General features: G+C 34.8%; 3 protein-coding genes across 3 annotated transcripts; 2 read left to right on the forward strand and 1 right to left on the reverse strand.

The window, feature by feature from the left end:
• Positions 1-612: 612 nt before the first annotated feature.
• Positions 613-2,036, forward strand: LOC111913356 (WEB family protein At1g75720). Its single transcript, XM_023909078.2, has 2 exons — positions 613-832; positions 1,285-2,036. The coding sequence occupies exons 1-2, from the start codon at positions 614-616 to the stop codon at positions 1,762-1,764; spliced, it is 699 nt and encodes a 232-aa protein (XP_023764846.2). The 5' UTR covers position 613; the 3' UTR covers positions 1,765-2,036.
• Positions 2,037-2,170: 134 nt separating this feature from the next.
• On the forward strand, positions 2,171-6,527 carry LOC111913355 (protein ANTHESIS POMOTING FACTOR 1). The gene is made up of 11 exons (XM_023909077.3): positions 2,171-2,376; positions 2,482-2,573; positions 3,213-3,313; positions 3,394-3,494; positions 3,590-3,656; positions 3,727-3,826; positions 3,904-4,017; positions 4,103-4,240; positions 4,341-4,425; positions 5,013-5,062; positions 6,149-6,527. Exons 1-11 carry the CDS (start codon positions 2,370-2,372, stop codon positions 6,290-6,292), a joined length of 999 nt encoding a protein of 332 aa, XP_023764845.1. The 5' UTR covers positions 2,171-2,369; the 3' UTR covers positions 6,293-6,527.
• A 1,463-nt stretch (positions 6,528-7,990) lies between these two features.
• LOC111913375 (uncharacterized) lies at positions 7,991-9,999 on the reverse strand. Its single transcript, XM_023909094.1, has 4 exons — positions 9,036-9,999; positions 8,807-8,916; positions 8,666-8,764; positions 7,991-8,305 (listed from the first exon to the last, which is right to left on the reverse strand). Exons 1-4 carry the CDS (start codon positions 9,997-9,999, stop codon positions 7,991-7,993), a joined length of 1,488 nt encoding a protein of 495 aa, XP_023764862.1.
• Between the last annotated feature and the right edge of the window lie 8,402 nt (positions 10,000-18,401).

Genomic DNA, 18,401 nt, shown 5'->3' on the forward strand with positions numbered 1-18,401 from the left:
GATATTAAAAGTTCCTATTAGAAATGCTATAAATAACTATATATGCTCATTTTGCAACAAATATAGACTATTTAATATATATTTTTATTTTTGTTTATAATGATAATGTATTGTATTATTTTTCCCTATAAAAATCTATTTACATTTCATTATCGTTGTGCAATATACCATGTTGAGTATCTATAAAAACACACGTTGTATTACAAATAAAAAATCTTATGCTAAAAACTGAAATCCAGAAAATTAAAATAAAATATACTATTATTTCGATTATTTTAATATAATTTCTTATTAATAATTATTTCAATATACTTTATCGCTGATGATTATTTTAATATAAAAGTATCATATAATAATTATTATTAAAAATAAATGACCAAGGACCAAGCTGGTGGACAGATTAGGGGGGTCTGATTTCCCTTTCAAATGTGTTACATTTTAGTTATATCACATTATTATATAAATGATTAGTAAGAATAAGATGGTGCAACAACCAAAAACAAAAACATCAACTTCAATTAACAGAATTCTAGTGTAGTGGAAGCCAAGAAATGCTCATAGTTAATTTAATCTTTTTTCTCTCTTATAAGTCTCTCACTATCTCATTGATTTTATGAAACATCTTGTATTGTGTGTTTTGCATGCATGTTGTTTTAAGGTTTATACAACACTAAAACTTGAGTTTCAGAAGATGGACATGAAGGAGGGATTAGTGGTGAGAGGGAGGGTGGAAATTGATACACGAAAACCATTCAATTCAGTAAAAGAGGCTGTTTCTTTGTTTGGAGAAAAGGTTTTAGTCGGCGAGGTTTACGCCCACAAACTCAAAGAGGTACTCTTGTTCCCTAAATTAAAAAAATATGTTTTTTTTTTCTCGTATTTTTATTCTAATTGTGCATTATGTTTCTTAAACTACGTAATTTGTTGAAGTACTTCAAAAACATCTTTTGTCATTTTACTTTATTTGATTATTTTGTGCTCACTATTGCATAATAGCAAAAGGTCGACATTTTATATATCATTTTTAAACAAATATGGGTGTAATATAAATACAAGACTTGTATAAAATCATTTTCTTGATCTGCCAAAGGTTAAGTTAACAAGTAAAAAATGGTTGACATTGTAACTTGCAAACCTGTAATTACAATTAATCCTTGGATATGTAATTGTTTTTATAGTACAAAACTTATTTTACTTGAATTAGGAATGTATCTTGGCCAGATCATTATATGATTCATTGAATTGGGAAGTTATAATTGCTGTGAATAATAATTTTTTTTATAGATGGAAAGTGTAGAAAGGGAAAACAACCAACAACGAACAAAAGTCGGACTCGGAGAAGTAAAACAAACCTTAGAAAAGGCAAAAGACGAGGCAAATTTAATGACTTGTTATCTTACATCGCTTAAACAACAACTTGAAGAGACAAAATCAGAACTCGACCAACTAAAGTCAACAAGAGGATCCAATCCAAATTATCAAACACCCATTAACCTTGAAACAGAAGAAATCAAATTCATGGAAAACCCAATACCAACTCCTATGAAACCACTAACAAATGTCAAAAACGAACCACATGATGATCAACATTTGTTTGAATCCAAACAAAACAATTTGGTTAAGTTTGATGATTCTCCACCAACCAAAGTGATTGTTGAAGTGCCAAAAATGCAAGAGATAAATCCTTCCTCCTTCAAGACCAAGAAAGCAAAAAAGAAAACCCTAATTCCATTACTTAGTGGGATTTTCTCCAAAAGAGGGTGATCAAGAAGAAAGTTGTCAAATTAAGATTTTCCACCCAAGTTTGTTACTTCAACTTGAAATATCGATTTGGTTTGGTTTGTTTTCTATCATATGTATGTCTCGTATAAAAAATGTTGGGATTTACAAAACAAAATCGAAAATGAGACGAATCAAACCAATCAACCAGAATGTTTTCTTTCATTCTCTTTGAGTTCTATGTCAATTCCCATTTTGTAATGTATTGGAAATTTATGAAAATTAATATAATACCATTGCTAGAAATTTTACATGCATTTATTATCTTGTTGTCAATAACAATAAAAATAGTCACACTTATGGTCATTATACAGAGTGTGAATTCTTAGACCTTATTGGGCTACATTTTACATGGGCTGAAGCCTTAACTATCTGAATCAAGAAATGAAGCTATCGACTTGACCCATCTACTTTTTCCAAACCACGGAGGAGACGTCAAACGACGGCGACACGGTGGAATCCGGCGGATAAAACCCTTGTTCCGTCTAATGCCCTCGTTTTCGAAAATTGAAGACGTCGTTATATGTTTTGAGAAAAATTCAGGTCGAGAATAGAGGTATTCCGATCGCTTTTCCATAAGAAGCTTGTCCATGGCAGGTGAGTAATTTAATCGAATTTGTTTGAACTTGAACATGATAGTAGTGTCTAGTTGATGAAATGATGATGGAATGGGTTGTATGATCGTCTTCGTATTGTGTGTAGGTGGACAAACAGATGGAGAAGACAAGGTATCATTGGAGCTCACAGAAGAAATCATTCAGAGCATGGAAGTAGGCATGGCCTTCCGTGATTATGTACACCTCTCTCCCTATAGATTTCATTTCTAACTAAAAAACTATGGTTAATTCACGCAATTTGCCTTTTCCGACGAATGTAGTATTATAGCGTTGAGATTGGAGCCCTTACTAATTTACAATTCGTAATCAATGCCATAACTGAGACCTATATATAGCTCAATGCCTGCTTCATTTCATCTGCAACATGTGGTTGAAATTCACACAAAATTGTGTGTCTGTGTGTGTGTGTTTGGGGGGGGGGGGGGGGTCAAACTTCTATTGCAAAAACACCTACCATATCTTCATCTATATTATCATATATCAGCAACTGTGTTATCATATTACTGTGTTCAATATAATCATATCAATGAATGCATTTTCAACCTCCTGAATTTGTATTGCAATTGAAGTTTATATGCATTGTTTTCCATATTCTTTTTTTCTGTTGCCATGCTGAGACTCATATAGGAAACTGGTTATTGCTTTTGAGGTGTGCTTAATGTGGTTTTCATTTTTGTTATCATGATTGTTGTATGTAGCTTCTGTTTTCCATGACACTTTCTCGATACATAAGTTCATTTATGGTCATAAACTTGCACTACATTTTTTCATGTCCTTTTAAGCAAAACACTGAAACAAAACCTTCATTTCTTGCAGAATGGTAGAATAAGTTCAATGGATTTTCACAGGACATCAAATTATTTGGTGACTGCTAGTGATGATGAATCCATTCGCCTCTATGATGTATCTAATGCAACGTATGTCATATGTTTTATGTCTATAAACTTTCTTGATTTTCTGTTTCTTTTATTTGCATTGAATAATCTCTCATTCACAGATGTTTAAAGACAATCAATAGCAAAAAATATGGTGTTGACCTAGTTTCCTTCACTTCACACCCCACAACTGTTATATACTCCTCTAAGAATGGATGGGATGGTTAGTATATCTATAATTTCTATATCATTATTGTTTTTACAGGTGTGCAATTTACTAATTACTAGTATTTATCTTTATTTCATTCGCTAATGCAGAATCTTTACGCCTTCTTTCCTTGCATGACAACAAATATTTGCGCTACTTTAAAGGTCATCATGACAGGTATGCCATTTTATTTTCATGTAATTTTTTTATTATATTACTCAATATTTTGTGTTGGTGTTTCTTCCAGGGTTGTATCTCTTAGTTTATGTGCTCGAACAGAATGTTTTATATCTGGCTCTCTTGATAGAACTGTTCTTCTTTGGGATCAAAGAGCTGATAAATGTCAGGTTGTCTTAATGTATATGCATGTATGTATGTATATATGTATGTATGTGATTGATGCTGATTAAAGATTTGGATTTAGGGACTTTTACGTGTGAAAGGAAGACCAGCTACAGCTTATGATGATCAAGGGCTTGTATTTGCAGTTGCTTTTGGAGGATCTATAAGGATGTTTGATTCTCGGAACTATGAAAAGGTTAATAATTGGAAGTTGTATTTTGTTTTGTGAAATTAAAATTTTGAAGTGATGAGTAATTGACTTAAGTTTTTGTCTCTTGAAGGGTCCTTATGAAATATTCTCTGTTGGTGGAGATGTATCTGATGCAAATGTTGTGAAATTTAGTAATGATGGTAGACTTATGCTTTTGACAACTAAAGATGGCCGGATTCATGTGCTTGATTCTTTTCGTGGCACACTTGTGAGTATCTTTACTATATCGAAATGTTATTGATTATTTCACTTTCTAGTTATAACTATTGTGGATGTTTTACTGATGAGATTTTTTATATTTTGTGCAGTTGGGCACGTATAATGTAAAGCCTGTGTCAAGTGATTCCACCTTGGAGGCCTCTTTTAGTCCCGAGGGAATGTTTGTTATATCAGGTAGTTCAGAAGTTCTACAAGAGCATCCCTTTTGTTACATTAGGACTAGACAGGGCAAAACAGGTTGTACTGTGTTTGACATGACATGTAGTGTACTGGGATTGATGTTAGAAGGACAAAAGTTGCAATTTTTTGTCACACACCCAAAAAAAGTGGAACAAGATTGGACATGGATTTGTTCTCGATCTCTCGTTTGTGCAAAAGACGTAAATGCCCTTCTCATTCTCATTATCGGAAATAGCACTAGAAAGACTGTCTCGTCCAGTCCCATGTCCCATGTATAACAAACACAGCCTTCGGCTGTGTTTGTTAAATGGGACTAGACTGGACGGGATTAGACAAGTTTTCTAGGGCTATTTTTGATGATGAGGATGAGAAGGGTATTTACGTCTTTTGTACAAATGAGAGACCGAGAACGAATCCATGCCCCACCTTGTTCCACTTTTTTTAGGTGTGACAAAAAATTGCTACTTTTGTCCTACTAACATCAATCCCGTTCCACTGTATGTCAAACACAGTACAACCTATTTTGTTATGTCTTGTACTTTACAAGGTCGAAGGGACTAATCAGACTGTTGGTTTTGCAGGTTCAGGTGATGGTAGTGTCTATGCTTGGAGCATTCGGAGTGGCAAAGAAGTATGACTCACTAACTCTTTTAAAAATTGCACCTTCTCTCCACACTCTCCCATAATTTGAAAATAATAATAATATAAAAAATTGAGCTTAGAAAGGAAAAGTATAATTCAGACTTCATATTGCTGCAGTCCAGGATTCTGTGTTATCTCGTTGCCATGATTAAACCGTGGTTTTATGCCCTAACTTAATGCAAAACCATCTCCTGGAATTTCATAAAATTCAGAATTGATAAAACAAAAAAGTAGTTTATTGGGGGGTTTTGGACACTCATCATCTTTATTAACAAGAGTATACAACGTAAATATTAAAAAAAAAGGATAATCACTAAAATGACCAACCGGGAGGTGATCGAGCACCTTTTGAATAATTATCACAAACTAACCATCAATTTTACAAGAAAAAGGATTTTGCAAAATTACTTTTTGTTTTTTGCGAAAGTACCTCATGAATGGTCTACCACTAGAATTGAGCAAAAAAAGGAATTTCACAAACAAATGAGATATCTGCAAAAAAGGTAATTTCCGCCAGAAAAAATCATCAAAGAAAAATGAATTTCACAAAAAAAAAGGGATTTTGCTAAAAAGTTTGTTTCGTGGCGGGAAGTGGGAATCATTCATAAAGTATTTTCGGCAAGTCTTTTTTTTTTTTTTTTTTTTTTTTTTAATAATTAAAATGGACGGTTATTTTGTGATAAATGTTCAAAAAATGGTCATTAGACTAAGCACCTATTTTGGTCATTTTAGCACTTCATCCCATAAAAAACCATTTTATTCACACAAATCCCAAAAAAAAAAAACAATACTTGGGAAACCGCGACACTTGCAAAAATTGTGGAATATTTATACGTAAAATGGTTATTTTAAGAGCTAAACCCAACATGATGGTTAAAATTGTTTTTCAAACTTACGAAAATGGTATATTAATATTGGTGCACTTTCACTTCAATTAACCTAGAGCCAATAGTCTAGAAGGCTAGCATCATATGAGATATAAATCAGACCCAAACCCGTTACACTAGTATTTAAGGAGTTCAGTCCACATTGGAAACATACAGTTGATGAGACTTAATTTTACGGTAATTTACAGGTGGCTAGTTGGCTGAGCACCGAAAACAACCCCCCGGTAATAAAATGGGCTCCTGGTAGTCTAATGTTTGTTACTGGTTCTTCTGAATTGTCGTTTTGGATCCCGGACTTATCAAAATTGGCAGCTTATATTGGAAGAAAGTAGTACATAAATTTGAGCGTGTGTGACTTTGTGAATTATTAAAAAAATCATAAAGATATTATGATTGTAAAAAGAAAAAAAAAAGATACAGCGTACTGCACTCGATGTTTTTTAACCTTACGTAAGGGTAGACAAAGTGAAGGTAGAAAAGGCAGGAAGGAGTCATACGTGTACTTGTACTTTAAGTTTATATGAAAATGGTAATTCTTTTTTTATATACAAGAGCTTTGGTTTAAAAGGCTTTCAAATGTGACGCCATCAAGTTTCTCCAGTTTATTACTAGATAACATTAACTATCTTGGATCATCATTATGCTTTGACGTACTTCCCTCATCATTTTGGATTTAAATAGACCGAATTTGTAAATTGTTGGGGTTCTGTTGATCTCTTGTTAGGTTATTCTTTTTTGCTTAAGAAAAAGAAAACCTATCTACTACGTTAAATTTTAGAATTATTAATTAAAATATCACATTGGGAGGTATTAATCTGTGTTATGTCATCAAACAACTAAATTTTTTCAGGCTTTAAGAGAATAACCACAGTGATTGTGAACATATCAGAGTTTATAACTTGTGAGAATGCTTTGTTGATAAAAAACAACTCTAATAAACTCACATGTTTAATTTATTCTTCGCAGAATAATATTTATGATAGATTCATTGTCCCCACTTGATACAACTCCATAATTGTTGGTGCACCACTTTTTATCTTGTGAGAATTCATGTTTTGTTCGTTTCCGACATAACATTTAACTGTGCATACCAGTCATAATTTTTTCTTCGTTAAAGAGTCGTTGGATCATCTATTTCTATGTCTATTTATAAGAGCGCCAAGGCTATATTTTTACATACTTCTCTCATTAATGCAATGTGTTTTTTTGACTTCTTTCGAATTGTTGGTCATTCGTTATGATATTGATTCGATTTTCTTTCCATACAACAAAAAAGTACTTCCTTCTAAGTTGATACCGTTGTGGTTGATAAAATCATGAGTAAATTACAGTCTTGGTCCATATGGTTTGTACGAAATAACACTTTTGGTCCTACTATTAACTAAATAACACCAATGGTCCTTATTAATGGTATTGATAACACCATTGGTCATCTGAATGTAACCTCGTCTCTTTTTCTCCATCCATTGGCAACCGTTGGGCAATTAGAGGGGTAATTTTGTAAATCACATCACCATTCACTTCACTCTGTGCTATAATAACTAATAACCCCATCATTTCTTCTCCCCTACCCCTGATACTTGGAAGATATGCAGTTGTGGTAAGCCAACGATTGTGATGACTTCATGGATCGACACTCCTGGTTGCAGGTTTTGGTGTTGTGGGGGTACAAGAAACAATTGTGGCTTCTTGGGTTGGCTTGACCGTCCGACATGTCCATGATCTGTTGAGGTGATTCCTGGTTTGCTTCTGTCAATGAATGATATGAGGCGTCAAGTGACTGAAGGTAAGAGCTATAAGTGTCTGTTCTATGGACAGTGGGTTTTCTTTATCATTTCATCAGGGGCGGAGCTTGAACGATTCATTTGGGGGGCCGAAAGTAGTAGAAAACTAAATTTAACGTTTTTACACATAAAATAACCATTTTTTCCAGCAATTAAACACCAAAATACCTATAATTACGGTTCTTATACATAAAAAAACCAAATTATTTTTCAGCAACTAAACACCAAAAATACCTAAAAGAAGAATTACAACTCAGCCTGACGACCTTTAAGGTCTTTAAATTCATCAATTACTGATTTCGTATCAATGTTTTTAGCAATTTCTCTTTCTATGTAAACCACCAAGTTGTTTGCAAGAAAATCATCTGACATCTTATTGCGAATGCGGTTCTTGAATATTTTCATTGCTGAAAAGCCTCTCTCTGTTGTTGCGGTAGAAACCGGAAGTGTTAAGATTAACCGAACCACTCTATCAAGCAAATAATATGTCTCACGTTTCTGAGTTTCTACAAGACCCTTACATAGGTCAGCAATAGTTGATACACCACTTAGCTTGGGATTCTTTATCATATCGATATTAAAAATCTCCAATTGATATCGTAATTGAATTCTCTCTTACTCCGTAAAATCTTTAGGATAATATTTTTCAACGAGAAGACAAATATGATCAATGTTAATCACTTTAGGGTGTTCTTTTGAAACTAAAGTAGAACTAAGACTTAACAACTCCATCGCTTGATCATTGAATCTATTATTCAACTCATGTAATCGTTTGTCCAATGTAGATGTAAACAAATCTACTCGATAAAAATGTTCAAAAGTAACATGATTATCGTTTTTTTGAGGCCGGTATCAAGTAGAAGTATATGGAGCTTTCCCATCCGGCATATCTACTTGATTTTTCTCACAAAATAACTTTACCTGTGCAAATAAAGAATCCCATCCATTGTTCCTGAAATCATTTAGACTCTCCTTTGTTGCTGAAACTAACTCCATGGCATTAAGAATATCTTGGGATTTCTTTTATAGAGCTTGAGAAAGTATATTAGTTTTTCACATTACTTCTTTCATCAAGTGAAGAATAAAAACAAACTCAAATGATTTCAGGAAATAGTAAGCTGCATCAGCATCTCCGCGTTGAGAATAAGTAGTAGATACATCATCAATTATTCCTTAGAGAACAACACGAGTACAATCAAACATGTTAAGCAAACTGCAAATTGAACGAAAATGAGAACCCTAACGTGTATCACCAGCTCTTCTTAATGTCCCACTTAATTCAATCCTTTACCTGATTCGATTTCACCAAGTTCCAATAAATGTTCAATCTCAGTTGCCTTTGCCTTTTGTAACTCATCATGTCGTTTACTAGAAGCACAAACTACATTAATTATAAAAATTAAGCTTGTAAAAAATTGGTGTATAGGAATAATTTCCCTTGAAGCAGCCACCAATGCTAGTTGTAATTTGTGAGCAAAGCAATGAACATAATACGCATAAGGACAATCCTTAAGAACAAGTGCCTGCAATCCATTCCATTCCCCTCTCATATTACTAGCACCATCATAACCTTGGCCACAAATTTTAATAACATCAAACTGATAGTGCAAAAGTTGGGTCCACATATTTGTTTTCAAGGTTAATGATAAGGTGTCCCTAACATGAACCAAATCCAGGAACCTTTCCTGTATGATCCCTTCTGCATCAACAAATCTCAAAACTATGGCCATTTGCTCTTTTTTAGACTCATCTCGTGACTCATCAACCATGACACAAAAGTATGAATCCCCGACTTCACTACGAATATGCTTCCGAACTTTATTTGCAATAATACTAAGAATTTCTTTTTGAATATCTCCAGAAGTATACTTTGAATTATAAGGAACATTCTCTAATGTAACATTTGCAACTTCATCATTATAAGATGCTAGAAGTTTTAGTAGTTGAAGAAAATTACCTCGATTTTTGGAATTAGGCGTTTCATCATGGCCTCGTAAAGCACAAGCTTGGAATGTCAACCAATGAACTGTGTCAATTGAAGCTTTTAATCGTAAACGATTCTTCAGTATTTGTGCTTCATTTTGCTTCACTATGATATTTTCAATGTGTGTTGCTTGATTCATCAAGTTTTCAGCAAATGTAATAGCATTTCTATGTTGTGAACAACCTAAGTGCTTCAAGAATGCACACTTTTTCCCATCATTAACTTTTTTTCCAATTGTCAAATCCTTTAACAGTAAATGCACCGTAACCATTGCACACACTTGGCTTATCATTAAATATATAACAAATAAAACAATAAGAAGCATGTGTTGTTGGAGAATACTCTAACCAATTAGGGAAAATGTTGAACCAAGAATATTGGAATCTACGAGGATGTCTCTTTGAACCTTTAGCATGATATTCTTGAAGACGTATTTGAAAAGGTCCTAAAGTCATATATGTAACGCCCGTAGATCAGGGTTAGTCAATCAGAGACGATAAGCATCAAAAATGACTTTTTTATGGAAGATTATTTAGAAGGATTAATCTTAACTAAGTTTTAGTATATGTCACAAGGTTTCCGTGCATATAAAGAACGCCGAAATCTGAGTTATAACGAAGAAGTTATGACTTGTCGAAGTTTCGCGACAGAACCAGCACGACACAACGCGACGTAAATAGTGAATTTACGTTAGAGCAATATTTGGCCTTAGTGATCTAAATGAAAGTCGTAGAGTTCATTAAATCGAGAGCGTGCATAAAAAGAACGTTCAAATCTGACTTCGTATGAGGAAGTTATGATTTTTCGAAGTTTCAGCATTAGCAGTATGCAGCCCGAAACTCGAGATTGAGGTCGAGTGATATTTAGCCAAAACTTTCTAAATGAGAATTGAATATCTCATCAATAGTAGTCCAACGATAAAAAGACAGACGAAAACGGAGTTCAGATGAAGGAGTTATGAATTTTGAACGGAGTTTTCCTGTCCCGGCCTACTAAAAATAATATATTAATAATATATTAAAATTAAAGTCAAAATTAGCCAACGAAGTCTAAATGAAAGTTGTAGATCTTGTTTTTACATACGCGTGGATATAAAGAACGTCGAAAACGGAGTTCGTATGAGAAAGTTATGAATTTCTAAAGTTCGGGGCGCGAAACCCCAAAATTGTCAGAACTCACGAGGTGAGCATTAAGTGGCTCACGAGGTGAGCAGATGATGGACGTCTTCCAGGGCAAGTGGCCATGACGAACGCAATGACGTATCGAGCTCATGAGGTGAATATTAGAAACTCACGAGGTGAGAATTAAAAACTCACGAGGTGAGTTTAGCATTTTCCCTATAAATAGAATTCAAGGGGCAGCCGAGTTTGGTTGCTCATCTCTTACTCTCCCACTCCCGATACTCTCTCTAAGCCCTATTTTACCCCCCTGAAGCCCCAATATCATCCCGAGACCCGAAGCGAGTCCTGAAGGCCAAAGATCCCGAGAAGAAAAGAGTTTCCGAGCCGAAGCTCTGCCCGCGAGAAACCCGATTTTTGTGAAGATCTTCCAGATCTACTGAAGAATACTACTTCTGCAAGCCGTAGTGCTGTCCGATCATCTTCTGATCAAGTGAGTGTGTGGTCACTTTCATCTTACACATAGATATGAAGTATTTTATAAAATACGTGCTATGTGTATAATATAAAGTTGTTTATATGTGTGGGTGTATAGTCCCTTTCATAAACACGAGTATAATACAAGTATTATTTGAACGTATTAAGTATATGTTTGGGTGAGTGTGTAGTTACTTTCTTCTTACACATAAATACAAAGTATTTACTATGAAATACGTGCTATGTGTTTATATATTATTTGCCTATTTGAGATGGGCATGGAATTGAAGTTTTATATAGGTTTTAAATGAGTTAAACTATATATGTATTTTATCTCTACAAATATGTTCGGTAGAACATGGGTAGACGAAATAGTTGGTGTGTGATGAAGGATGAGTTTGAGGATGAGATGAAAGATAAACCTCGGTAGCTATGGATTTAGTACTGTAAAGATAAGCCTTGATAGCTATGGATTTAGTACTGTATATAGATGAAACTTGGTAGCTATGGATTTAGTACCGTATAGACGAACGTTGGTAGCTATGGATTTAGTACTGTTAGATAGACGATGATAGCTACGGACTTAGTACATGTTAGATAAACGTTGGTAGCTATGGACTTAGTACCTACACCGGTAGCTATGGATTTAGTACCCGTTGAATGAACTATAGCAACTATGGAATTAGTGCTTTACGAAAGAACCTTGGCAACTATTGTCTTAGTGCCTAATAAAGAATCCTGGCAGCTATTGTCTTAGTGCCTATTACGGAGTGAACGAATAGATGACTCTTAGGGTAGACCGTTAAGAGTAAGCAAGATAATGGGGATGGGTAATTGGAATGATCGTTTGATGATTGAATATATATATATATATATATATATATATATATATATATATATATATATATATATATATATATATATATATATATATAAGATATAATATTGTGGGTTGAAAACCCTATATGCTCACCAGGCTCCCAAGCCTGACCCACTCAGTGTTGTTGTATTATAGGTAGTGGTGCGAGAGCATAAGTTGGATGACTTATCAAGATCTTTTGATATTAGGCCAGTTGTGATATGTAACTGTTGTATGGTCTATTTTATATTGTTTATGCTTTTGGTCTGTATCGGAACATGACATCCTGAGATTTTGTTATTTAATGAAAATACATTTCTTTAAAGAAATGCTTTGATAAATTCTTATCAGATGTTGTTTTGGGAACAAATTCCGCAACTGTTTTCTATAAACGATTACTCTGATTTTAAAAACAAAGCATAAACAAATCAATCTTTTTTGGCCGTGAAATTGGGGATGTCACAGTTGGTATCAGAGCATTAGTTTAAGCGAACTAGGAATTTGTAGGATTTCTAGACTTAAACTTAGAATGCTAAGTAATGATCGTGAGGAGTGTGTCTAAAATATGTTAGGTAGTACACCTAAATTGACACAAGCACTAGTTTATTTTAGGAATGATGCCTAAAATGCTTTTATGTGCTAAATGTTATATGTTTTCCATATATGATATTATTTGTTCGGATCTATGGTTTGTTGCCGACCGGATCTGGAAACCTTATGTGTGTAGGATTCTAAGCGTATGATTACGATATTAGAACTAGCATGTAAACGTTTTGGAGTGATAAGGATGATTTAAATATCTACCGTGGATGAAGATCTAAATTCACCTTATTCGGTGTGTAGATCAAAAATGTTAAGAACCAGAAGTGGAGTTGGAAATGTGAATGAAGACAGGAATCAACCACCAGTGATTGAACAAATACCTGTTGTAGCTGCTGCACCCGAGCCAATAACGATGGCTGGTGTACAAATGATGATTCAAACGATGTTGGATTGTCAGATGGAGGAGACCAGGCGGTTGCTTCAACAGAATCGTGAAGAACTGTCCATTCAAGTGGAAGAGCCCGAAGTGAATGAAGGGCAGTCAGAGGGAGGCAACTACAGTGGGACTGTTGGGCAAGTAGAACCCCCAGTGGCAGAAAGGAATGACCCAAAAAGGGAAATAAATAGGGATGGGTGTATGTATAAGAATTTCTTGTGTGCCAAACCGCCAAGTCTTTCTGGGAGCCCAAATCCTGTAGAGATTATGGACTGGATCTCCGAAATGGAGATGGTGTTTGAAAGTTGCAACTGTAGCAACAAACAAAAGACTGTCTTTGCAGTTAGACAACTGAAGACTGGAGTCTTGAGCTGGTGGAAGTTACTGGCAGATATGATCCCTCGAGGGGAAGCATTGAGGATGTCTTGGGAATCATTCCTGGAGCAGTTAAAGATGCAGTACTGCTTAGAGATAGATCTGATTGATTTGAACAATGAGTTCCAGAACTTGAAAAAGGGGAAAATGAGCATTGGTGATTACGCTACTACGTTTATCGAAAAAATGAAATTGTTTCCATACTTGGTGCTGACTGAGCTCGCCAAGATTGAAAAATTCGCTAACGGATTACCATCAGACTTTGGCCCAATGGTCAAAATGGCAAGTACGTTGAAGGCAACCATTAGAGTTGCTAAGAATGTCGAGACTCAAATAAGAGAGAAGGGTCTAGAGAAGGTTGAAGTTGTCGAGAAGAGAAAGTTAGAAGGAACTTCAGGTTCTAATGAGAAAAGAAAATTCTCGAAGTTTGGAGGAGGAGGAAGAGATGAAGCAAGGTGGTGCGATAAGTGCAAAAAGAAGCACTCAGGAAAATGTGGTGCGGAGGTGACATGTTTCAAGTATGGAAAGCATGGGCACTACGCCGATGAATGTATATTCAACAAAAAGGTGTGTTACGAATGTAAGGAAGAGGGGCACTTCAAACAAGACTGCCCAAGGAAAAATCAAGCAGCAAGGCTAGAGGCACCGCCAAATCCAAAGGCAAGAGCATTTCAAATGATCCTTGATGAAGCAGATGGCAATGCAAGGAATCAGGAATAAGGATTTTATATCTAAAGATCAAGTTATAAAGTAGCGATATGAAAAGTAACATGTGGTGTAGCCTATTAGAGGCATAGTATAGGGTGAACTTGAACTTTTGTGTAATAGTTTCGAGGAAATAATATAATCCCTAGTTTTGTTATCTGGTGTGTTGAATGATTGTATGAATTTTCTTGTATGGTGATTTGGTCGACTGCGAGACAATATTTGGGACGAGTATGAGTAGGTGTGAAAGGTAGTAGATGCATATACTACAGGAAGCATAGGACTCGCACTTGGATCAGGGAAAGTCACAAGGTTACCAAGAAGCTAGTAATTGATTACGTTTTTTTCAAGTGTGTCATTACCCTTCTTTCGGTAGTGACTAGTAAGATGGTTGTTATTCCGACCCTAGTGGTCATATCAAATTGAGTCCGACTACGGTGAGTATGTTACATGGTTCAGAGAACCAATTTTCGAGGTAACATCTGACGTAAGTCAGAAGGTTGAAATTAATACGATCGATTGTATCGCGCTCGTTGTTAATGAAGTTTGTAGCTAGAAATGCTACATGCTGAAATGTGATTATATCACATTAGAATATGAAGGAAGGTATATTCCATTCTGGAATTTAACTCTAAAAGACATGATTCTAAGCATTGCATCATGCGATGAGAGGTCATTAGAACACGACCCATCGGTCTGTTACATTAAATAAAGGAAAGTACTTATCCTAAGAAGAAGAATGAGTCCTCAATAAGGATTTATTTTGTAACTCGAAGGTTACAATTGAAAGTACAACATAGTATGAAGAGCAGATGCAGGATTGAGCACTACCTGCTATCGAGAAGTCTAAGAGTTAGATACTCTTTCGAGGAAACATAGAACTTACAGTTATTACCTAGGATGAATATATAATGTATGGAATCATTATACAAGTCCTATATCGTTGATGATTCCGGGACATAATCATCCTAAGGGGGAGATAATTGTAACGCCCGTAGATCTGGGCTAGTCAATTAGAGACGATAAGCATCAAAAATGACTTTTTGATGAAATATTATTTAGAAGGATTAATCTTAACTAAGTTATAGTATATGTCACAAGGTTACCGTGCATATAAAGAACGCCGAAATCCGAGTTATAACGCATAAGTTATGACCTGTCAAAGTTTCGCGACAGAACCGACACGACACAGCGCGATGTAAATAGTGAATTTACGTTAGAGCGATATTTGGCCTTTGTGATATAAACGAAAGTCATAGAGTTCATTAAATCGAGAGCGTGCATAAAAAGAACGTTCAAATCTGACTTCGTATGAGGAAGTTATGATTTTTTGAAGTTTCAGCATTAGCAGTATGCAGCCCGAAACTCGAGATTGAGGTCGAGTGATATTTAGCCAAAAATTTCTAAATGAGAATTGAATATCTCATCAATAGTAGTCCAACGATAAAAAGACAGACGAAAACGGAGTTCAGATGAAGGAGTTATGAATTTTGAACGGAGTTTTTCTGTCCTGGCCTACTAAGAATAATATATTAATAATATATTAAAATTAAAGTCAAAATTATCCAACGAAGTCTAAATGAAAGTTGTAGATCTTGTTTTGACCTACACGTGGATATAAAGAACGTCGAAAACGGAGTTCGTATGCAAAAGTTATGAATTTCTAAAGTTCGGGGCGCGAAACCCCAAAACTGTCAGAACTCACGAGGTGAGCATTAAGTGGCTCACGAGGTGAGCAGATGATGGACGTCTTCCAGGGCAAGTGGCCATGACGAACGCAATGATGTATCGATCTCACGAGGTGAATATTAGAAACTCACGAGGTGAGAATTAAAAACTCACAAGGTGAGTTTAGCATTTTTCTCTATAAATAGAATTCAAGGGGCAGCCGAGTTTGGTTGCTCATCTCTTACTCTCCCACTCCCGATACTTTCTCTAAGCCCTACTTTAACCCCCCGAAGCCCCGATATCATCCCGAGACCCGAAGCGAGTCCCGAGACCCGAAGCGAGTCCCGAAGCTCGAAGATCCCGAGAAGAAAAGAGTTTCCGAGCCGAAGCTCTACCCGCAAGAAGCCCGGTTTTTGTGAAGATCTTCCAGATCTACCAAAAAATACTACTTTTGCAAGCCGTAGTGTTGTCCGATCATCTTATGATCAAGTGAGTGTGTGGTCACTTTCATCTTACACATAGATATGAAGTATTTTATAAAATACGTGCTATGTGTATAATATAAAGTTGTTTATATGTGTGGGTGTATAGTCCCTTTCATAAACACGAGTATAATACAAGTATTGTTTGAACGTATTAAGTATATGTTTGGGTGAGTGTGTAGTTACTTTCTTCTTACACATAAATACAAAGTATTTACTATGAAATACGTGCTATGTGTTTATATATTATTTGCCTATTTGAGATGGGCATGGAATTGAAGTTTTATATAGGTTTTAAATGAGTTAAACTATATATGTATTTTATCTCTACAAATATGTTCGGTAGAACATGGGTAGACGAAATAGTTGGTGTGTGATGAAGGATGAGTTTGAGGATGAGATGAAAGATAAACCTCGGTAGCTATGGATTTAGTACTGTAAAGATAAGCCTTGATAGCTATGGATTTAGTACTGTATATAGATGAAACTTGGTAGCTATGGATTTAGTACCGTATAGACGAACGTTGGTAGCTATGGATTTAGTACTGTTAGATAGACGATGATAGCTACGGACTTAGTACATGTTAGATAAACGTTGGTAGCTATGGACTTAGTACCTACACCGGTAGCTATGGATTTAGTACCCGTTGAATGAACTATAGCAACTATGGAATTAGTGCTTTACGAAAGAACCTTGGCAACTATTGTCTTAGTGCCTAATAAAGAATCCTGGCAGCTATTGTCTTAGTGCCTATTACGGAGTGAACGAATAGATGACTCTTAGGGTAGACCGTTAAGAGTAAGCAAGATAATGGGGATGGGTAATTGGAATGATCGTTTGATGATTGAATATATATATATATATATATATATATATATATATATATATATATATATATATATAAGATATAATATTGTGGGTTGAAAACCCTATATGCTCACCAGGCTCCCAAGCCTGACCCACTCAGTGTTGTTGTATTATAGGTAGTGGTGCGAGAGCATAAGTTGGATGACTTATCAAGATCTTTTGATATTAGGCCAGTTGTGATATGTAACTGTTGTATGGTCTATTTTATATTGTTTATGCTTTTGGTCTGTATCGGAACATGACATCCTGAGATTTTGTTATTTAATGAAAATACATTTCTTTAAAGAAATGCTTTGATAAATTCTTATCAGATGTTGTTTTGGGAACAAATTCCGCAACTGTTTTCTATATACGATTACTCTGATTTTAAAAACAAAGCATAAACAAATCGGTCTTTTTTGGACGTGAAATTGGGGATGTCACAATATAAGCTCGTCTTACTTGTTCCCTTAAATTAACCGGATATTCTCATATATGTTTTGTTTAGCGGGATCTCTTTCTACATTTTTAAGATCCACTTTATTAGGATTTGATTGTGTAGCTTCAAAAATATCATTCTCTTGTTGATTTTCATGTTCTTGCGGTTGTGGCTCACTTGTTGAAGCTTTGTGACGTTTACTTTGTTGACTTTCATTATGAGTTTCTTCATCATGATTCTTTCTTTTGAAAAAAGAATCAATGGTTTTCATCTTTCCCATAAAATTGTAAGCTTTGTATGATTGTATCTATAAAAATCAAAATTGAAATCATAATCTCATATTGCAAAATTCTGAATTCAATTAACCAACAATGTTCCTAAATCCTACTAATTTTATTTATGAGAAATCATTTAACTAACAATGCTCCTAAATCCTAACAATCAAAAATCTAATCAATTAACTAACAATTACATGATATAACATAATTGAAAACAATCAAACATTGCTGATTTTGATTTAGAAAAAAATAATCAAACAGTTAAACATATATGAAATTAATCCTAAATCCTAACAGTCAAAAATCTAATCAATTAACTAACAATTACATGATATAACATAATTTAAAACAATCAAACATTGTTGATTTTGATTTAGAAAAAAATAATTAAACAGTTAAAGATATATGAAATCAATCATTGATTCCAATAGGGAAAGGGACGCATG

The sequence above is a fragment of the Lactuca sativa genome, chromosome 2, assembly GCF_002870075.4.
Source record: "Lactuca sativa cultivar Salinas chromosome 2, Lsat_Salinas_v11, whole genome shotgun sequence".
Classification (NCBI taxonomy): Eukaryota; Viridiplantae; Streptophyta; class Magnoliopsida; order Asterales; family Asteraceae; genus Lactuca; species Lactuca sativa.

Coding starts and splice junctions, on each gene's coding strand:
- LOC111913356 (XM_023909078.2), top strand. CDS start 614: ATGAAACATCTTGTATTGTGTGTTTTGCATGCATGTTGTTTTAAGGTT. Junction 833..1,284: donor ACGCCCACAAACTCAAAGAG/GTACTCTTGTTC, acceptor TTTTTTTTATAG/ATGGAAAGTGTAGAAAGGGA.
- LOC111913355 (XM_023909077.3), top strand. Junction 3,495..3,589: donor CTCTAAGAATGGATGGGATG/GTTAGTATATCT, acceptor TCGCTAATGCAG/AATCTTTACGCCTTCTTTCC. Junction 4,241..4,340: donor ATTCTTTTCGTGGCACACTT/GTGAGTATCTTT, acceptor TATTTTGTGCAG/TTGGGCACGTATAATGTAAA.
- LOC111913375 (XM_023909094.1), bottom strand. CDS start 9,999: ATGGTTACGGTGCATTTACTGTTAAAGGATTTGACAATTGGAAAAAAA. Junction 8,917..9,035: donor ACTTGGTGAAATCGAATCAG/GTAAAGGATTGA, acceptor TTGTTCTCTAAG/GAATAATTGATGATGTATCT. Junction 8,306..8,665: donor GGGATTCTTTATTTGCACAG/GTAAAGTTATTT, acceptor GATATGATAAAG/AATCCCAAGCTAAGTGGTGT.